This window comes from Pseudorca crassidens, chromosome 1 (assembly GCF_039906515.1).
Source record: "Pseudorca crassidens isolate mPseCra1 chromosome 1, mPseCra1.hap1, whole genome shotgun sequence".
Taxonomy (NCBI): domain Eukaryota; kingdom Metazoa; phylum Chordata; class Mammalia; order Artiodactyla; family Delphinidae; genus Pseudorca; species Pseudorca crassidens.
In genome coordinates, this window is record NC_090296.1 from 28954109 (window position 1) to 28973922 (window position 19814).

At 37.4% G+C, this 19814-nt stretch overlaps 1 protein-coding gene across 6 annotated transcripts in view; it reads right to left on the reverse strand.

Moving 5' to 3' along the window:
* LIN52 (lin-52 DREAM MuvB core complex component) overlaps positions 1 to 19814 on the reverse strand; it is a 120181-nt gene that overhangs the window by 13472 nt on the left and 86895 nt on the right. Inside the window, exon 6 of one of the 6 annotated variants that reach the window (XM_067730723.1) lies at positions 6879 to 7232. The exons of 3 other annotated variants lie outside the window; for them this stretch is intronic. In XM_067730723.1, the coding sequence (XP_067586824.1) occupies positions 7105 to 7232 (128 nt within the window). In that variant the 3' untranslated portion in view covers positions 6879 to 7104. 2 more of the 6 variants (XM_067730791.1, XM_067730717.1) reach the window with 2 other exon arrangements.

Consider the following 19814-nt stretch of genomic DNA (forward strand, 5'->3'; position numbering starts at 1 on the left):
TCCTAGTAAAATTACCTATGTTTTTGACCCAGCAATTTTACTTCTAGGTAGCTACCCAAAGATACACCAGCAAAAATATTACATAGGGTATTCATATTCCTATTCATTTCAGCACTATCTGTAATAACTGAAGATTGGAAACAACTCAAATTTAGGGAAGGGACTCCATACTACAGAGTCCTGTGCAACTGTATGAAGGAATGAAGAAGAGACCTATATATTGCTATGGAGTGATCTCCAGAACATACTGCTGAGCGGAAAAAAAGCAAGGCGCAGAACACTATGTATAATATATTACCTTATGTGGAAAATTAGGACATGGAGAAATACACAGGTATATTTACTTATATTTTCAAAAGAAATAATGGAAGGATAAAGTTTAGTATTTTTTACTAATAAAGATGGTTACCTAGAAGAGGAAAAAGAGAGGGGGTAGGATAGAGGTGGAAGGTAGACTTTGGATGCACCTTATTTTATATGTTTTACTTTGGGACACCATATAAATATTTTATACATTAAAAAATTCATTAAATAGAAAAATGGCAATCTTTAAAAGTGTAAATAAACTGAAAATAACTTGAATCTCTAAAATTTGGCAATAACCACACAGTACAAAAGTTTAAATAATTCTAAAAGACACATTCTGACTATATATCCCTACAAGTACATATCCTAAAGATATAAATGAGGCACAGAGAAATCTTAAATTGCATTCAGCAGTCTTGTTGTTATATGTAGTTAGTTCTTTTGATGCTAGTCTCATTGTGGGTTAAAACATAAATAATTATGTTAGTTATTAGAAATCAAGATTTCCAGAGTAAAAGACATACTATTATAAAATCAAATACATTGTATATGAGAAAAGAATCTAAAAAAGAATGAATATATGTATATGTATAACTGAATAACTCTGCCGTGCTCCTGAAACTAACATAACGTTGTAAATCAACTAAACTCCAATAAAATTAAAATTTAAAAAAAACCCCGAATACATTAAGTTAAAACCCTTAAACATCTTTTTTTTTTTTTTTTTTTTGCGGTACGCGGGCCTCTCACTGCTGCGGCCTCTCCCGTTGCGGAGCACAGGCTCCGGACGCGCAGGCTCAGCGGCCATGGCTCACGGGCCCAGCCGCTCCACGGCATGTGGGATCCTCCCAGACCGGGGCACGAACCCGCGTCCCCTGCATCGGCAGACGGACTCTCAACCACTGCGCCACCAGGGAAGCCCCCCCCTTAAACATCTTTAATTTAAACTGGGCATATTGGTAGGAACACAATTTCTTTTTCTCTTAAAAAACAAAACAACAACAACTCATTTACCAACTCTGTCCATGGAAAAAGCCCAGAAGCAATGACAGTCCAGTACCAATTAATACTCTTAGTACTTAGATTTCTACTAAAACGAAGATTTCTACTCCCAGGGTTCCTTGGAGAAATGGATAAGATTCTAAGTCTGAAGTAAATGAACAAGGAATATCTTGACACGCTGAAAGGAAGGAAGTTACCAAAGATTACTAGGGTCATGTCAAATGACACAGAAGTCAGCATAAAGGGGTGTCCACTAACTAAAGATGGGACAGTTTTGAGTGTCAAAAACAATAATGATTATAGTGCTTAGAAATACATTAAATAGTATTTTAATGTATTATATTTAATATAATATTAATATAATGTATTATATTAAATTATAATACACTAGTATACTGTTTTATATTTAATATATTATATTTTACTATAATATTTCTTAAAAGCCCTCAGTCACTTCAACTCATTTCATGTTCTGAAAATTGGTAAGTAAAAGAGGGGGAAAATCAAGCATTTTTTCTGCCTTTCCTCTTTGGACCACATTTCAGGGAAACCAAATAGTTGCTGATTTATTAGAATAGTAATCATCATCATTATTATTATTATGGAAAGAATGAGACTGATACCACCTAAACCCACTGATCTTCACTGAAACTAGAACAAATGAAGGTCCTGTGTTTCATATGCAACAATAGCAAGTACACTTATGAAGCATTCTTGCCAAAAAGACTGACTCCGAACCCACTTTATTCTCTAACTCTACTAGATTACAGGAAATTTGGGGGAAAAGAGGACCATGTGGAATGCTACCACCATGAGAAAAATCATCCAAATTTAAAATGTGGGAGGTCCTCCTGGACAAACAACCCAGTTTCTTCAGCAATTAAATAGCATGGGGCGGGGGGGATAACCTAGAAGAAGAGTGTGCTTATAGAGATGATGAAGTGACTGAAGACTGATGTCAATCAAATGCAATGTGTAGACCCTGTCCAGATGTTGACTCATACAAACCAACTGTGAAAAACACAATTTTTAACCAAACTGGACATGGACTATAAGACGTTACTAAGGAATTATTATTTTATGTTGTTTGGTGTAATAATTGTGTGTGTTTTTTAAAGGCCTTCTTGGTTAGAGATACATACTAAATTATTTATGAATGACATGGTACTAGGATTTGCTTTAAAATACTCCGGCCAACAACACAACCACAACAAAAAGTGTGATATAAGGGGGCAGAGATACAACAAGAATGGCAGAAAGTTGACAATTATTGAAGCTGGGGATGGGTATGTGGAGTTCATTATAGCATTCTTTCTAGTTAGTATATGCTTGAAAATCTCCATAGTAAACAGAAAACTTCACCAAATGCTTCTCTGGAAATACAGCTTTTCCTCATTATCACTACATATCATAATACAATGAAGAGTAGGCCAGGGAACAGAGATGGGGATAATTAATTCTGCAGAGGACTTGGAAATGGATGGACAGGAAAAGCTGTAGAAAGGGGGTGACTTTTCATGTCATGAATGTTTATTTCCATTGTTAAATTCTTTGGATGAGGAACAAATGACACATGACCAAACAATCAAAAGCAGATTACATATTTTTTAAACTCTACCAAATCTAACTCAGGTTAAGCCTAATAATAATAAGCTGCTGCCTTCCAACCTTTATTTAAGAAATCATACAGACAAATCTAAGAGCACAATTTTCAATTTATTCATAAAATAGCTATGAGGGGAGCTCTCTGGTTCAACATTTTGCTTCTAAAAAATTCTTTGGGAGGTGGAGAGAATGAGTCTTTGGTCACTCATTTATTTATTTATATAAATTTATTTATTTATTTATTCTTGGCTGCGTTGGGTCTTCGTTGCTGCGCGCAGGCTTTCTCTAGTTACAGCGAGCGGGGGCTGCTCTTTGTTGCGGTGCGTGGGCTTCTCATTGCAGTGGCTTCTCTTGTTGCAGAGCATGGGCTCTAGGTGCGTGGGCTTCAGTAGTTGTGGCTCGTGAGCTCTAGAGCACAGGCTCAGTAGTTGTGGCACACAGGCTTAGTTAGTTGTTCCACAGCATGTGGGATCTTCCTGGACCAGGGCTCAAACCTATGTCCCCTGCATTGGCAGGCAGATTCTTAACCACCGTGCCACCAGGGAAATCCAAGTTACACATTTATTGAATCTTCTCATAAAAAGCTTTAGGGTTGCTACAGCAGAAATTAACACATTGTAAATCAACTATACTTCAATAAAATTTAAAAAAAGAAAGCTTTAGGGTTGGTAGCAAGCCTAACTTTAAGGCTGAGGCCAGTCCAATAGCTAAAAGGAATAGCCTAATCTAAACAAAGTTACAAAAGGAATAGCTTAATCTAAACGTTCACTAGTCCTGTTAACTTTCAGCTAGTTTTTCCTCATACTATCAACAACTGTGAATATAAATGACCTCAATAATCCTACTTCACTTTGATCACTCTTTTACTTCACAGATGACGATTTATCCAATTTTAACACAAATTACTTGTTCTACCCGATAATTTGATTTTTAATTGTTGGCATTGTGGTTTCACATATGTATGGTTCATGTTTTCAACTTGACCAGACAATAAGTTCATCAATGGTAGACACTTTTAAAGATATTTTCCCTAACAGACTTGGAAAAAATACCCAATATATAGTATTTATCCAGTAAAGCTTAATTTAAAAATCCTCTTTTTCCTCTAAAATAATGTAGTAGTACAAATGTACAACAATTACTGTCTTCACTTGATTATGAATTTCTTTTAAAACCACATCACATCAAGGTAAGAACTTGATCGTATGACGTGTCTACTTAGGAAGTCATATTGAGATAGGCTGGGACCTGGGACCTTTTACCGGAGTGCTTTCACCTGGACTAACATCTCTTTGAGTGACAGAATACAAAGAAACTATAAGGGACTAAAAACAACTGCACACGTGCACAGTTGGGGCAATTATGATCAACAGGATTCAAAAAGGCCACAAACCAACTGCCATTTCTGAGGTGCTGAGAGCAAAAGCAGGGCACTGTGCAGGATCCCTGTACCTGGCACCACTAAAGGGGTGGGCAGATCACCTAAGCTACACCTCCTGCCCAACCCATGGACCCACCCCTGTTGTTACCCCTTTTAAGGACCCAAGCAGCTCCTCTCAGAGAGAGAGCAAGAGTACCTGTCTCTTGTTTTCACTCCCTTGTACTGCAGCACGAGCCCCAATAAAGCCTTGACTGGAATTCTCATCTGGCCTCTTATCAATTTCTATTGAATAAAGAGTCCAAGGGCCCAGGTCCATAACAATATGGTAGTGGTTATTTACCTTGTGAGTAGAAATTACAGCTAGTTAACCTTTTTTTCAAAATATCCAGTTTTGATGTTTCTGAAAAATCTTATTTACAACATATGTGAATTATTAACATAAAAGAATTAGAACACAAAAATATCCACAGCCAGAAAATTATATTATACTGTGTATAATAGTCTGCTTCACTGAAACTCGAGTTTAACCTATACATAGTTAACATAATAATAGGCATGTACTGAATGAAAAAAACACTCTTTCATTGATAGTACAGGTCATAATTTAGGATCTTAAAAACAACTTATGTGTGATCAATACGGCAAAATATAATAGAAGGGGAAATATGGTTAGATACTATATAAACATTTCCTATAATGCTTAATAATTAAAGTTAAAATATCTTTTTCATTAATTTTATTTGCATTCAAACCAAAAAAGAAGCGAAAGTGAAAAGAAGCATTTTATAGATGCTAGACCACTGGCCTCAAAATCAAAGGTCAGAGTTCTAAACTAGTTTCATCAGCTAGTCAACAAGTTCTAACTGCTCGCCCACTACATACTCTTATGCTTGCAGATAATGAGACACCAAGAGAGATCAACCAATCTTCCTTAGAAAAACCCTCCCCTCCTTTGGGCACTAAAGTTTGCTCATCAACAGCTTAATTGTGCTCTGTGTAGATACTTGTAGAGAGCTTTGCAATTATGGAGTACTTTTTTCCCCCAAGACCTTAAAAAGAAAGTTAGGTGGGGAAATCAGGAACAGATCCTATTTCAATATAGTAGAGGTTTTCAGGTAGGTTAGTTAGCATTTATTACCTGTATCAGTGGTTCTCAAGGCATGGTCCCTAGACCAACCACATTAGCATCACTTTGGGAACATGTTAGACATACACATTGTCAGGTCTCCATCTCAAATCTACTGAATCAGAAACTCTAGAGGCAGTTCTAATTCATTACTACAAGAATTACTAATAAAATTTTAATTTTATTAAAATTATGATCATAAAGCATATTTCTTACCATAAAGTTAAAAGTAGAAGAGAGGGGCTTCCCTGGTGGCGCAGTGGTTAAGAACCTGCCTGCCAATGCAGGGGACACGGGTTTGAGCCCTGGTCTGGGAAGATCCCACATGCCGTGGAGCAACTAAGCCTGTGCGCCACAACTACTGAGCCTGCGCTCTAGAGCCCACAAGCCACAACTACTGAGCCCGTGTGCCACAACTACTGAAGCCCGTGCACCTAGAGCCCATGCTCCACAACAAGAGAAGCCACTGCAATGAGAAGCCCACACACTGCAATGAAGAGTAACCCCCGCTCGCCGCAACTAGAGAAAGCCTGAGCACAGCAACAAAAAATAATTAATTAATTAATTAATTAAAAATCATATTAAAAGTAGGAGAGACTATCTGCTCTATGAGCAACAAAGGGAGAAATTAAAATTCAGCCAAGGATTAGAATTTTTACCAAAACTTCAGCTCTATCTCTAGTGCCATGCATTATGTTTAATGTTAAGGTTATAATATAATCCTTAACCTTCCTTGAGAATCTGTCAGAAGACAGACTGGAAAATAAATAATTATCAAGTCATGTCATCCAAGCTATAAGAGGAGTATATAACACATTATGAAGACAGACACGGGGATAATTAATTCCGCAGAAGGTTTGGGTTGGATGGACAGGAAAAGCTTTAGAAAAGGAGTGATATTTGAACTGACCCCTTAGGAATATACTGTCTAGGAACAAGCTAAGGACCTGCAAGCTAAGGACCGCTCCTTTTGAAATGCTTTCCGCTAGGCCACTGGTGTAAAATGCAAGTGAACGTTATGAAATAGATCTTAAAGGAAGCTTTAAGTACCCTCTTAATTCCCAGCATCATTTGGGATTTCTTGTGGATACCAAAGTAGTATAAGAAATGGCCCTGCTTTAAGAAGTTAAATCACAAATAACAAATTTGATCTATCCAAAATTTGGCAGAAACTAAACCAATTATAACTATTCACCGTATTTGGTTAAGCAAAAAGCTGTGACAGTCAACAACCAAACAACAGTTAAGTCAAGTGACTTGCTCCTAAGTCGTTTCTTTTTGTAGATTGATGTTTTTGCAAGACTTTTTAAAAAATGGAGACAGCTACCATGCTTTTATTTTAAACGCTTTATTTAAATGCTTTTATTCTTATTCAGAAGAAATAATTTATAAAGTCCAGGGTGGAGAATAATATCCTAATGAGTTAAAAATCCTGTGCTTGTAAGATCAACCTGAAATAATTCCATCTAAAAACCACATTTTATTTTATTTTAGTTTATAAATTTATTTATTTATTTATTTATTTTTGGCTGCATTGGGTCTTCGTTGCTGCACGCGGGCTTTCTCTAGTTGCAGCGAGTGGGGGTACTCTTCGTTGCGGTGCACGGGCTTCTCGCTACAGCGGCTTCTCTTGTGGAGCACGGGCTCTAGGCACACGGGCTTCAGTAGTTGTGGCTCTTCGGCTCTAGAGTGCAGGCTCAGTAGTTGTGGCGCAAGGGTTTAGTTGCTCCGCGGCATGTGGGACCAGGGCTCGAACCCGTGTCCCCTGCATTGGCAGGCGGATTCTTAACCACTGCGCCACCAGGGAAGTCCCTAAAAACCACATTTTAAATCATTTTTTTTCCTCTCTATTCATGTTGATTCTAATAAACTAGCATTCCTGTAACCAAACATACCTAACACTCATTTTTTGGGTAGGTAGAGAGACTATAAAGGCTAGTTTTCATAATTTGCTAAAAAGTTTATTTTAAAGACTATTTATTAAGTCCCTGGTACTCTCTAGTTCTGATTTGATTTAGGGGTACTATTTCTAATAAATCCAGAGTTGAGTCAAAGGCCAGAAGACAATGTGAATAAAACACTTAAATAGTCCTACCATTAATCACATTCTTTGAACTGCTTTCTTAATGATTACCCAAGTGCAGCTTGAGTTACTGGGTACATTCACTTCATCTGTATAATCAGTGATGTGTCTTTGAGGCTAAATGTCAATACAGAAATGAATTTCTATGTGCCAGAAACATTCTATTCTTTCAAAGTTTCACTCTATGCAAAAACAAAACAAGAATATATGACCGAGATTAAAAATAACAACAAAACAGAGGGTATGACCTATTGTTGTCATTTAGCCATGACAGTCAGCCAACTGTAACTGGATTCACAATAAGCCATTCTTCTCCATTCTAGCTCAAGATATGAAATATCAAACTCTAGAGACCTTTAAATGGAATCCAGTACTGACAGTGATGAAAGCAAAAAGGTTTATGTTTTTGCTTACCCAGTCAGTTTCTGAGTGACTCAAAACGACAAATGAGAGACCAATAAATGTTGTTACCTTTAAGTTTAGCAAAATGTATTTAGATCACTGGGTGATATATATTGTACTCATACTAAGTTAAAACTATATCCAGGGTATCCCAATGCAAAACTTATAATATACAAACACACCCCCACATCAAAAGAAAGTTTAAAATGATGATGACACAAAAACTTGCACACAAATGTTCATAGTAGCATTTTCGTAACAGCCAAAAAGTGGAAATTCCCAAATGTCCATCAACTGATTAACAATGTGGTATATACATATAATGGAATATTATTTGGCAATAAAAAGGAATGAAATCCAGAGACAACAAGTAGGTAGTGATTACTTAGGGCTGACTGGGGAGTGGGAAGTGGAGTCAGGGGAATGGGGGTGGCCACTAATGGGTATGGGGTTTCTTTTTGGGGTGATGGAAATATTCCAAAATTAGATTGTCATGGTGGTTGCACACTTCTGTGAATATACTAAAAACACACTGTACACTTTAAATGGATGAATTTTATAGTATGTGTAAAATATCTCACTAATGCTCTTTTTATAAAAATGGGTGATGTGTAGAGCTGTGCAAAAATTAAATGCAGAAGAATAAAAACTCCCTTGGACTCAAGTGAAACCCCTGATAAAGAGGCTTCGCACAGGGAAGATACAAGCTAACAGAACCTGGGTTTCTCCCCTGAAGACATAAGCATCCAGTTCTTACCTCTACCCTGAGGCACAAAGAAAAATAGCCCTTTCCTCCTGGACTTGTTCTTGCTAAAGAACTAACTGAAAGTCTAACTAATCAACATTCTTGATAAAACTGAGTGTTGGGACATTACTGCCAATATACTTCAAGAGAAAATATACTTCATAAATTCAATTGTTTAAATTCAGATTAAAGGACTTCCCTGGTGGCGCAGTGGTTGGGAATCTGTCTGCCAATGCAGGGGACATGGGTTCAAGCCCTGGTCTGGGAAGATCCCACATGCCAAGGAGCAACTAAACCCATGCTCCACAACTACTGAGCCTGCACTCTAGAGCCCACAAGCCACAACTACTGAGCCCGTGTGCCACAACTACTGAAGCCTGCATGCCTAGAGACCATGCTCCGCAGCAAAGAGAAGCCGCCGCAATGAGAAGCCTGCGCACCGCAACAAAGAGTAGCTCCTGCTCGTCACAACTAGAGAAAAGGCCGCGTGCAGCAACGAAGACCCAGCGCAGCCAAAAATAAATAAATAAATTTAAAAAATAAATTCATATTAATATCAGAATTTGTATTTATGTACTTTTTGAAAGCAAAGATACTATATATATATATATGTTTTTGTGTGTGTGTGTGTGGTAGGCAGGCCTCTCACTGTTGTGGCCTCTCCCGTTGTGGAGCACAGGCTCTGGACGCGCAGGCTCAGCGGCCATGGCTCACGGACCCAGCCGCTCCGTGGCATGTGGGATCTTCCCGGACCGGCACGAACCCGTGTTCCCTGCATCGGCAGGCGGCCTCTCAACCACTGAGCCACCAGGGAAGCCCTAAGATACTATAGTTTGAATTAAAATAAGTATAGTACTTGGATTACTTAGACACTATGAATAATTATTTGAAAAATGTTCCTTTTGTTTAATGACTAAATATTCATCCCAGGAAGTCAGAATGCAATTAAATTTAATATAAGTAGATTAGATTAATGCAAATGCATTAAATGCAAAAGCATTTAACAAAGCTATATATTTAAACATATCAAAATCCATGAAATGAAAGATTAAGATTTCTATGAAAACTAAGTAATCCTCAGTATACGTAAATAATTGGGTAAATGTAATAACTGAATTATCAATCCTAACTCAGATCACAAGCAATAAAGATAATTTTATTTACACAAAAGCATTTAATTGTAGGCTTTCCATGTGCTCATTATTGTGCTATTCTCTGAAGATAAGAATAATACTGATGGTTCCGTTTTTTTTTAAATTGGTTCATTCAATATGTACTTATTGAACACAACTTCATATAGGATTAGTAATGCTCACTTTTTTGTATTCACATTTTGAAGAGATTAAAAGATTGAGAAAATCAGTACACAAGTTATTTGTATAGTATAATTTCTCACAGGGGCCATAAAATTGTCACACTAGTTACTTGGTTGCCGTTCAGTCCTGTGTGGCTTTTTGAGTAGGATCATTTTCTGATCTGAACACATTCTTACATTCTTAATATATCGGTGAAGCAGAGTTCTCACTTGTTCTAATTAGCGCCATCCTTGATGCTGACTTGACATTACGCTTCTTACCTCTTACTCAAAACAAACTGTACTCTGCTCCACACATATATAAAACCTGCTCAGTCCTAAATTCCACCTAACTGGCATCACTGTAATGTTAACACATTTATTACACATTGTTCAAAATTTAGAGCTCACCCAGGGAAGAGTCTGTGCTGCTGAATGGCTAAGAACCACAATGGCTAACATTTCTGAATGGTGATTATATGTTGGGTACTATTGAAAGCACTTAACACATTATTATTTAAAATCATCACAGTGTCCTATAAATAGGTGCCATTTATCACTCCCATTTTACAAATGAGGCACAGAGAGGTTATATAATTTGCTCAAGTTTAAACAGCTAATCAGTGGTTGAGACAGGATTAGAATCCAAGTGGCCTTAACTCCAGAGCCTGCTACAGTTATTTCCCGATGGTCCCTGACCTAAGAGAGTTCACAGACTATAAATATATACATCATTAATAATATAAATTGATATTGGCTGTAATAGAGGGATGAACAGGAGCACAGAAAAAGGGCTAAGGAAGTAGACAAAGTGCTCCAGGGAGAGGAAACAGCAATCTGTATTTCAAACATTCCAGGCATAAACCTCCCAAGAAATGTGATTTAAGTTTGTTTTAAGAATTAAAATGAAAGACACATGAGATACTCAGTCTAAATCCACTTTCCAAATTCCAGGTCTATGTCAATACAGACTTTACTCACATAATGACTGTTCATTACTTTTTAGAAAACTTTTAAAAAAAGTTTTTAGTATAATGTCTTTTTTCCTTCTAATTCATGACATTTACTTAGGTTTTCTTTAATGTCTGTCAATAAAGTTTGCAATTTTCTCCATAAAGGTCTTACAAAATTTTTGAGAGATTAAACCCTTAAGTATCATTGGGAAGGTTATCATTTTTTAAAAAACATGTTATATTCTAATTGTTTCTGGTGTATAAAATACAACAGACTTTTGTTTTTATATAATGGTTTTATAAAAAGTGCTATTTCAACATTGGTGCATTCTGTTCAACACTGTCATTCTCCAGAGAACATCACATGGACCAAATGTGTATTGTCTGCCATGTTTGAACGAACCCCAAACATTTGCTTTGTGAATGTATGCCAACCAAGAGGGATGAAGGGATAACATTTCATCTATAATTCTTTAAAATTTCCATATGATTGAAAGTGCTCTCAGGTTTATGCTATGACTTTATTTTTAACTGCAGTTTGAGTGAGTGCAAGATAATTTAAGCCCCCTAAAGCTTGAAAAATTAGTGAAGTAAAAAAAAAAGTGCAGCAAGAGGCTCCTTCCAAAAACCAACTCTCTCACATCCACCTCCACAACTACCACCCTCTCAAATCTTTTCTTCCTTTGATAAACACAATAAAGCTTCATTACATTATGTCTGTTATACAGTCTGTATTTATTTACTTCTAAATTCTTACTACTTAAGCTTGTTTTCACTGTTCAGTTGATATATTTTTCTACCTATGAAATTTGTTTGGGTATCTGTTGGGATGGAATGCATCATAGTTTTTCCTACTAAAAGTAATAAAAATCTTTTTCATTTAATGGCAGAATTTTTCAGAAACACATTAGGTAGGAAGAAACGGGTATTCAAGTACTGGTCCTATGAAACATGTCTCTTCAGGAAATGTGTTGCCTCCCCTACAAATCCACAATCCTCCTCCTAAAATCCAAAACAATCCCAACTAATTCATTCTTTGAAAAGCAGCTTTCTTTTTTTTTTTTTTTTTTTTGCAGTACGCGGGCCTCTCCCGTTGCGGAGCACAGGCTCCGGACACGCAGGCTCAGCGGCCATGGCTCACAGGCCCAGCCGCTCCGCGGCATGTGGGATCTTCCCGGACCGGGGCACGAACCCGTGTCCCCTGCATCGGCAGGCGGACTCTCAACCACTGCGCCACCAGGGAAGCCCGAAAAGCAGCTTTCTTGATGTACAATTTACATACAATAAATTGTACCTATTTTCAATCACAGTTTAATGAGTTTTCACAGACATTTAAAATTGTGTAACTGCCATCATAATCAAGATATAGAATATTTCTATCAACCCCAACTGTTCCCTTGTGCCCTTCTGTAATGAACCCCAATATCACCCTAGTCCTAGGTAATCACTGATTTACTTTGTCACTATAGATTGGATTTGCCTTTTCTAGAATTTCATATGAATAAAATCATATACTAGGTACTCTTTAGCATAACATTTTTTTATACCCATCCATACTGTTACCTGTATCAGTAGTTTGTTACTTTTTAGTACTGAGTAGTATTCCATCACATGGGTATACCACAAATTGTTTTTTTATCCATTCACTGGCCAATAGATGTTTGGGATGTTTCCAACTTAATGGTTATTATGAATAAAACTGTCATGAACATTTGGTACAGTCTTTGTGCAGATATATGTTTTTATTTATTTTGAGTGAAAAATCAGGAGTGGAATTGGTAGGTTATATGGTAAACATATGTCGAGCATTGTAATTGCCAAACTTTTCCTAAGTGGCTGTCCCACCAGCAATGTATAAGTTCCCATTGTTCCACACCCTCCCTAGCACTTGCTATAGGTCTGTCTTTGATTCTAGTTATTCCAGGACTTCCCTGGTGGCAGAGTGGTTAAGAATCCGCCTGCCAATGCAGGGGACACAGGTTCAAGCCCTGGTCTGGGAAGATCCCACACGCCACGGAGCAACTAAGCCCATGTGCCACAACTACTGAGCCTGCTCTCTAGAGCCTGTGAGCCACAACTACTGAGCCCGCATGCCACAACTACTGAAGCCCGTGTGCCTAGAGCTCGTGCGCCTAGAGCCCGTGCTCCGCAACAAAGAGAAGTCACCGCAATGAGAAGCTTGCACACCGCAATGAAGAGTAGCCTCTGCTCTCTGCAACTAAAGAAAGCCCATGCGCAGCAACGAAGACCCAACGCAGCCATAAGTAAGTAAGTAAATAAATAAAATAAAACAAAATGTTAAAAAAACCCTCACAGCGAGTGGTGCTCTAACTCATGCTTGGATGAAGCTTATTTAACACGTGTATTTTCTCCGTAAGGCACATCATAGCCTTCTTGGACTTAGGAACACTAGACAGTACTTCAGCATTATGCTTAGGGCCATTCTAAATCGCAAAATCAAAAAAAATAATAAAAATGCAAAATACTGGCACTAAATAGGCCATGGAAAGGAAGGCACAGCACCATTTTGTTTGACACCAGCTGGGAACACACATGTTGGGCAACTCAAATTTTTGCCACCTGGTGCATATCCACAAATGACCACAAAAGTACTACAAATATTGGTTTGGGGGTTATAAATTTTAGTAAGTAGGTGAATCTGCAAATATAGAATCTGTGAATGAGGATCAACTGCATATATATTGCAAATATTTTTTCACAGTCTGTGATTTGTGTTTTCATTTTCCTAACGTCTTCTGAAGAGCAAAGGTTTTCTATTTTGATAAAGTACAATTTATCACGTTTTTGTTTTATGGCATATTCTCCTGTGTTATCTAAGAAGTCTTTGATTATCCTAAGGATGCAAAGATTTTCTCTTATGTTTTCTACTAGAAGTTTTAGGGTTTCAGCTTTTACATTTACACCCATGATCTATTTTCAGTTCATTTTTTTTAATGATGTGAGGTAAGGGTCAAGGTCCATTTCTTCCCACATAGATATTCAGTTGTTCCAGCACTATTTGTTGAAAAGACTATCCTTGTACTGTTTTGGCACTTTTATCAAAAACCAATTGACTACATATATATGGGTGTATTTCTAGACTCTTTATCCTGTTTTATTCATCTCTATGCCTGTCTTTATGTCAAAGCCAAACTATCTTGATGACTGTAGTTTTACAGTAAGACTTGAAAGCAGGTTGTGTAAATCCTCCAACATTGTGGGGGTTTTTTGTTTTGTTTTGTTTTTAACTTTTTGGCCACAACGTGCAGCATGTGGGATCTTAGTTCCCCAACCAGGGATCGAACCCGTGTCCCATGCATTGGAAGCATGGAGTCTTAACCACATGGACCACCAGGGAAGCCCCCAACATTGTGTTTTTTGTTTTCAAAATTGTTTTGGTTATTAGGTCCTTTGCATTTCCGTATAAAACTTTAGAATCATTCAGCTTTCAATTTCTCAAGAAGGCCTGGTAGGATTTTGATTGGAATTGCATTGACTATACACAGATAAATCTAGAGAGAACTACCATGATAACAATATTCAGCCTCTGATCCATAAACATGGTATATACCTCCATTTACTTAGATCCTTAATTTCTCTCAGCAATGCTTTGTAGGTTTCAGTATACATGTCTTACACACATTGGCTAAATTTATTCCTTAGAATTTCATGTTGTATTTGTTTTAAAAAACTCATGTACCAATTGTTCATTACTGGTATATAGAAATAAAATTTGATATTTGTACTTTGTGTCCGGAAATCTTGCTTTAATTCACTTATTACTTGTTTTAGTAGCTTTTTGGTAGATTCCTTAGATTTCTACGTAAACAATCATGTCATCTGTGAATAAAGACAGTTTTGCTTTTCCCTTTTCAATATGTATGCCTTAGTTTCTTTGTCTTCCCTTATTTTACTAGTCACTCGATCATGATGTATTATTATTTTGTATATTGCTGGAATGGACTTGTTAATATTTTGTTAAGGAGTTTTGCATCTATATTCATGAGGTAATATCTGTAGTTTGATTTTCTAATCTTTGTCTGATTTTGCTGTTAAGATAGTGCTGGCCTCCCTCCTCTATTTTCTACTAACTCTTCATTAAATGTTTAATATAATTTTGTATCTATATGAGATGATGGATGTTCACTAAACTTGTACTCAATCACTTCATGATGTACGTAAGTCAAATCAGTATGTTGTACACCTTAAACTTATATAGTGCTGTATGTCAATTATATGTCAATAAAACTGGAAGGAAAAAATGTTTAATAGAATTTATCAGTGAAGCCATCTGGGCTGAAGTTTTGTTTGTGAGAAGGTTTTAAATTACAAATGCAATTTCTTTGTTAGATGTAGAGCTATTCAAGTTTTTCATATCTTCTTGAGTCAATTTTGAAAATTTGCATCTTTCAAGGAATTTGTCCATTCCATCCAAGCTATCAAATTTATTGGAATAAAGTTACCTTATTATCCTCCCACTGTCTGTAGGATATAAAATGATAACCCCTCCTTTCATTTCTGATATTAGTAATTTGTGCCTTCTTTCTTCTTTTACTTGATCAATCTAGATAGTTATCCACTTTATCTTTTCAAAGAATGAGTTTTTTGGATTCATTAATTCTGCTCCTATCTTTTGATGCATTGATCCCTGTATCATTATGAAAAGCTACTCTTTCTCCCTGGTAATATTGCCAGTTCTGAATTCTACTTTGATATTGATATAGTCACTCCAGCTTACTTTTTACTAATGTTTGCATGGAACACCTTTTATTTTTAGTGTATCCATGTCTTTATATTTAAGTTTGTATTTAGCATATAATTGAGTCTTATTTTTTATCCAATATGATAATCCCTGTCTTTTAACTGATGTGTTTAGACCATTTATATTTTTTCCCCATCTTTATTGAGATATTATTGACATATACGTAAGTTTAAGGTATGCAATGTGATAATTAGATACATGTATATATTGCAAAATGATTATCACAGTAAGGCTAGTTAACACCTCTATCTCCTCACATAATTCCGATTTTGTGTGTGTGTGTGGTGATAACATTTAAGATCTACTCTTCCAAGTATATTCGATCATTTATAAATACTGAATAATTGATATGATTTCATCATCTTGCCAGTTATTCTATTTGTCCCATATGTTGTTTTTTCCTTTTTTTCCAGCCTCCTTTTGGATCAACAAAGTATTTTTTAGTATTCCATTATAGTTTTACTACTGGTTTATTAGCTATGCCTTGAAAGTCCTTAAACACTTCTTGTAATGTATGTTTCCTGGAGACAGATTATCTTGGTTTTTGTTTGTCTAGAAAATGTTTTATCTTGCCTTTATTCTGAAAGAATATGTTTGCAGGACAGAGAATTCTAGGTTGACAGATTTTTTTCCTTTCAGTATTTTAAAGATTTCATTCCATTACCACTGGTTTGCATATTTTCTGATGAGAAGTCTGCTTTCATTCTTTGTTCCTTTATATGTCCCTTTTTTTTTTTTGCGGTACGCAGGCCTCTCACTGCCGCGGCCTCTCCCATTGCGGAGCACAGGCTCCGGACGCGCAGGCTCAGCGGCCATGGCTCACGGGCCCAGCCACTCCGCGGCACGTGGGATCCTCCCAGACCGGGGCACGAAGCCGTGTCCCCATCGGCAGGCGGACCCTCAACCACGGCGCCACCAGGGAAGCCCTATATGTCTTTTTTTTTTCCGCCTGCTTTTAAGAGTTTTCTCTTTATCACTCAACAATTTATGATATGTCTTGGTACAGTTTTCTTCATGTTTGGGTTTCACTGACCTTCTTTGTATCATATTTGGAAAAATTTTGGCCATTTCTTTTCTTTTTTTTTTTTTTTGCAGTAGGTGGGCCTCTCTCACTGTTGTGGCCTCTCCCATTGTGGAGCACAGGCTCCGGACGCGCAGGCTCAGCGGCCATGGCTCACGGACCTAGCCGCTCTGCGGCATGGGGGATCTTCCTGGACCGGGGCAAGAACCCGTGTCACCTGCATCAGCAGGCAGACTCTCAACCACTGCGCCACCAGGGAAGCCCTGGCCGTTAATTTTCTTAAATACTCTTTCTGGTCTCCACCTGACTTTTCTTGGGACTCCAATTTACCCATATGTTAGACTGCTTGATGTTGTTCCACTGAGATTATGTAATTTTGTTTCAATATTTTTCTCTTGGTGCTTCATTTTAGGTAGCTTATATCCATTTCTATAGTTTCTATTGCTATTCATGATGAGCAGAATTGCTCCACTAATTCATCTTATTTATTTATTTATTTTATTTTTTTAGATTTTATTTATTTATTGGCTGCATTGAGTCTTTGTTGCTGCGCATGCACTTTCTCTAGTTGAGGCGAGCGGGGGCTACTCTTCGTTGTGGTGCAAGGGCTTCTCATTGCGGTGGCTTCTCTTGTTGCAGAGCACAGGCTCTAGGCGCACAGGCTGCAGTAGTTGTGGCACGTGGACTTCAGTAGTTGTGGCTCGCAGGCTCTAGAGCGCAGGCTCAGTAGTCATGGCGCACGGGCTGAGCAGCTCCGCGGCATGTGGGATCTTCCCGGACCAGAGCTCAAACCCATGTCCCCTGCATTGGCAGGCGGATTCCCAACCGCTGCACCACCAGGGAAGTCCTAATTCATTTTTAAGTGAGTGAAATTCATCTGATTTTATGTATATCATACAGATTTTAATAACAAGCATAAGTCCAGAATGATTATTATCTTTCCTATGCTTTGTAGCAAGATGACTGGGTTTTCAGAAAAGGAAAAGGACTGAAGATTACTCAACCTTAGGAGAGGAAGGAAGAGAAGGGGAGCTTATGGTATATACTATTAATTATTCCATTTTTATTATCAAGTCTTATGTTATGTAAAAAAAAACCCAAAAAACCTCACCACTCTGTAACTTTTCAATCTGTTCTGTTTTTAAGCAGAAAGAAAATGGAACATTTAAGCTCCAAAGCAACTTCTAAAATGTTAAATAGGATACTGTGGAGTTTATCTTACCAAGAATTACTTTTCTTTTCTTTTCTTTGAGGTTGGTAATTAAGCAAAATGAGCACTATAAATTCTGGCAGGTAATCAAATTAATACTTCATATTCACCATGGATATACACAAAAAGAAAAGAAATGCTCATCAGTAATTATGCTTGAGAATCTGTAGAAGATATAAAAATTCTAAAAATGTGAAAGTGGAAGTTAGATGAAAATTAAATTTTATGAGCATTGTTAATTGGCAGTATTACCTAGCTTTTCAGAAGAGGGCAGCAAGAAGCTTTCTAGTGTAATGAAAGTCCTATTTGAAAGGTATGATGGAATTTCAAGCTATTATATATATATATATTACATTTTATAGATTGGGGCAATCTATAAAAACCTTATGAACACACAGCTAATAAAGATTTCAGGAGGTTCTATAACTCATTCATCTACCTTTACAAGAATTTATTAAGTTATCAAGGCAAATAACCTAAAACATAAAAACTTGATTCTCTCTTACAAAGACCATATTTTGATAATATAGAAGATATTCTAAGAATGTTTACAGTAGACCAAAACAGTTAAACGACCATTAAGGCAAAATATGACAAGGGCCATAAGACAGGTAAAGAATAAGTGCTATAGGAGCCCAAAGATGGAAATAGCACTAGTAAGGACTAAAAATTCACAGCATTAAGCTTGAGTTGGGCTTCAAGTGTGAATGAGATGTGGACAAGTGTAAAGGAGGGGCCAAGGCATTCCAGATGGCAGTCACAAAAAAGACAAAGACGTAGGGTGCTTTGGGAAAGCGAAATGAGGTACAATCTTCAGAAATACTCACAGCTAAAGATTCAGAGGAAAGCATACAGCCTGGAAGTACAGGTTCCCAGAAGTTAGAGAAGTGTGCAAAGAGTCATGAGGCTAGAAAAGGCTATTGGATAAATGTAAAATCTGATATTTAATTAAAAGAAAAATTGTGCAGGATATGAGAGGGCACATAATTTAATAACTGAAAAACCTTGGGTTTTTGGTTGATTTTCAAGTCCCTTTTGAGCTAACTCTGGGAGATCCAAGTGCTAACAAAGAAACAAAAATCTTCGTTTCTGTTATTAGATGCAGATTCCAGATTGCAGAAAACAATATTGGATTGCTCAGGAATCAGTCCACAATTAGAGTGCTGTATTCAATTTTCATTGTCATTTTATAAGAAAAATGTTGGTGAACTAGAAGCTATATCCAAAGAAAGGTAACCAGAGTAGTATCTCAAAACTGCCACAACAGGAAGTTAAAGACTGGTTTTATTTACTTTTATCTTTCCACTTCAAACCTCCTTTATCTTCTGTATCCCAATTCTAGGCAATGGGAGCAAATCTACCAAGTCACCCATATTAGAAGCCAGGGAAGATCATGCTGGATCCTTCTCTTCACTCCCATCTTCAATCTGTCACTAAATCTTATTGAGTCTCTAACCCAAATGTCTCATGTCAGTTACATTTACTGCCTCACCAGTTTAGTTTAGGTCCTCTCCATCTCATCCCTGGACTATTACTGATAACCTAACTGATCTCCCAATCTAAACTTTACTCTCTTACAAAACCACCACTCTCTACATGACAGCTAAAGTGACTTTCCGTTAGCCAAATCTAACCATACTATTCCCTGGTTTAAAAAGAAATCTTCAGGGGCTTCCCTGGTGGCGCAGTGGTTGAGAGTCTGCCTGCCGATGCAGGGGACATGGGTTCGTGCCCCGGTCCGGGAGGATCCCGCATGCCGCGGAGTGGCTGGGCCCGTGAGCCATGGTTGCTGGGCCTGCGCATCCGGAGCCTGTGCTCCGCAATGGGGGAGGCCACAACAGTGAGAGGCCCGGGTACCTCAAAAAAAAAAAAAAAAAAAAAAGAAATCTTCAGTTACTTCCAACAATCTTCAGAATAATGTTTT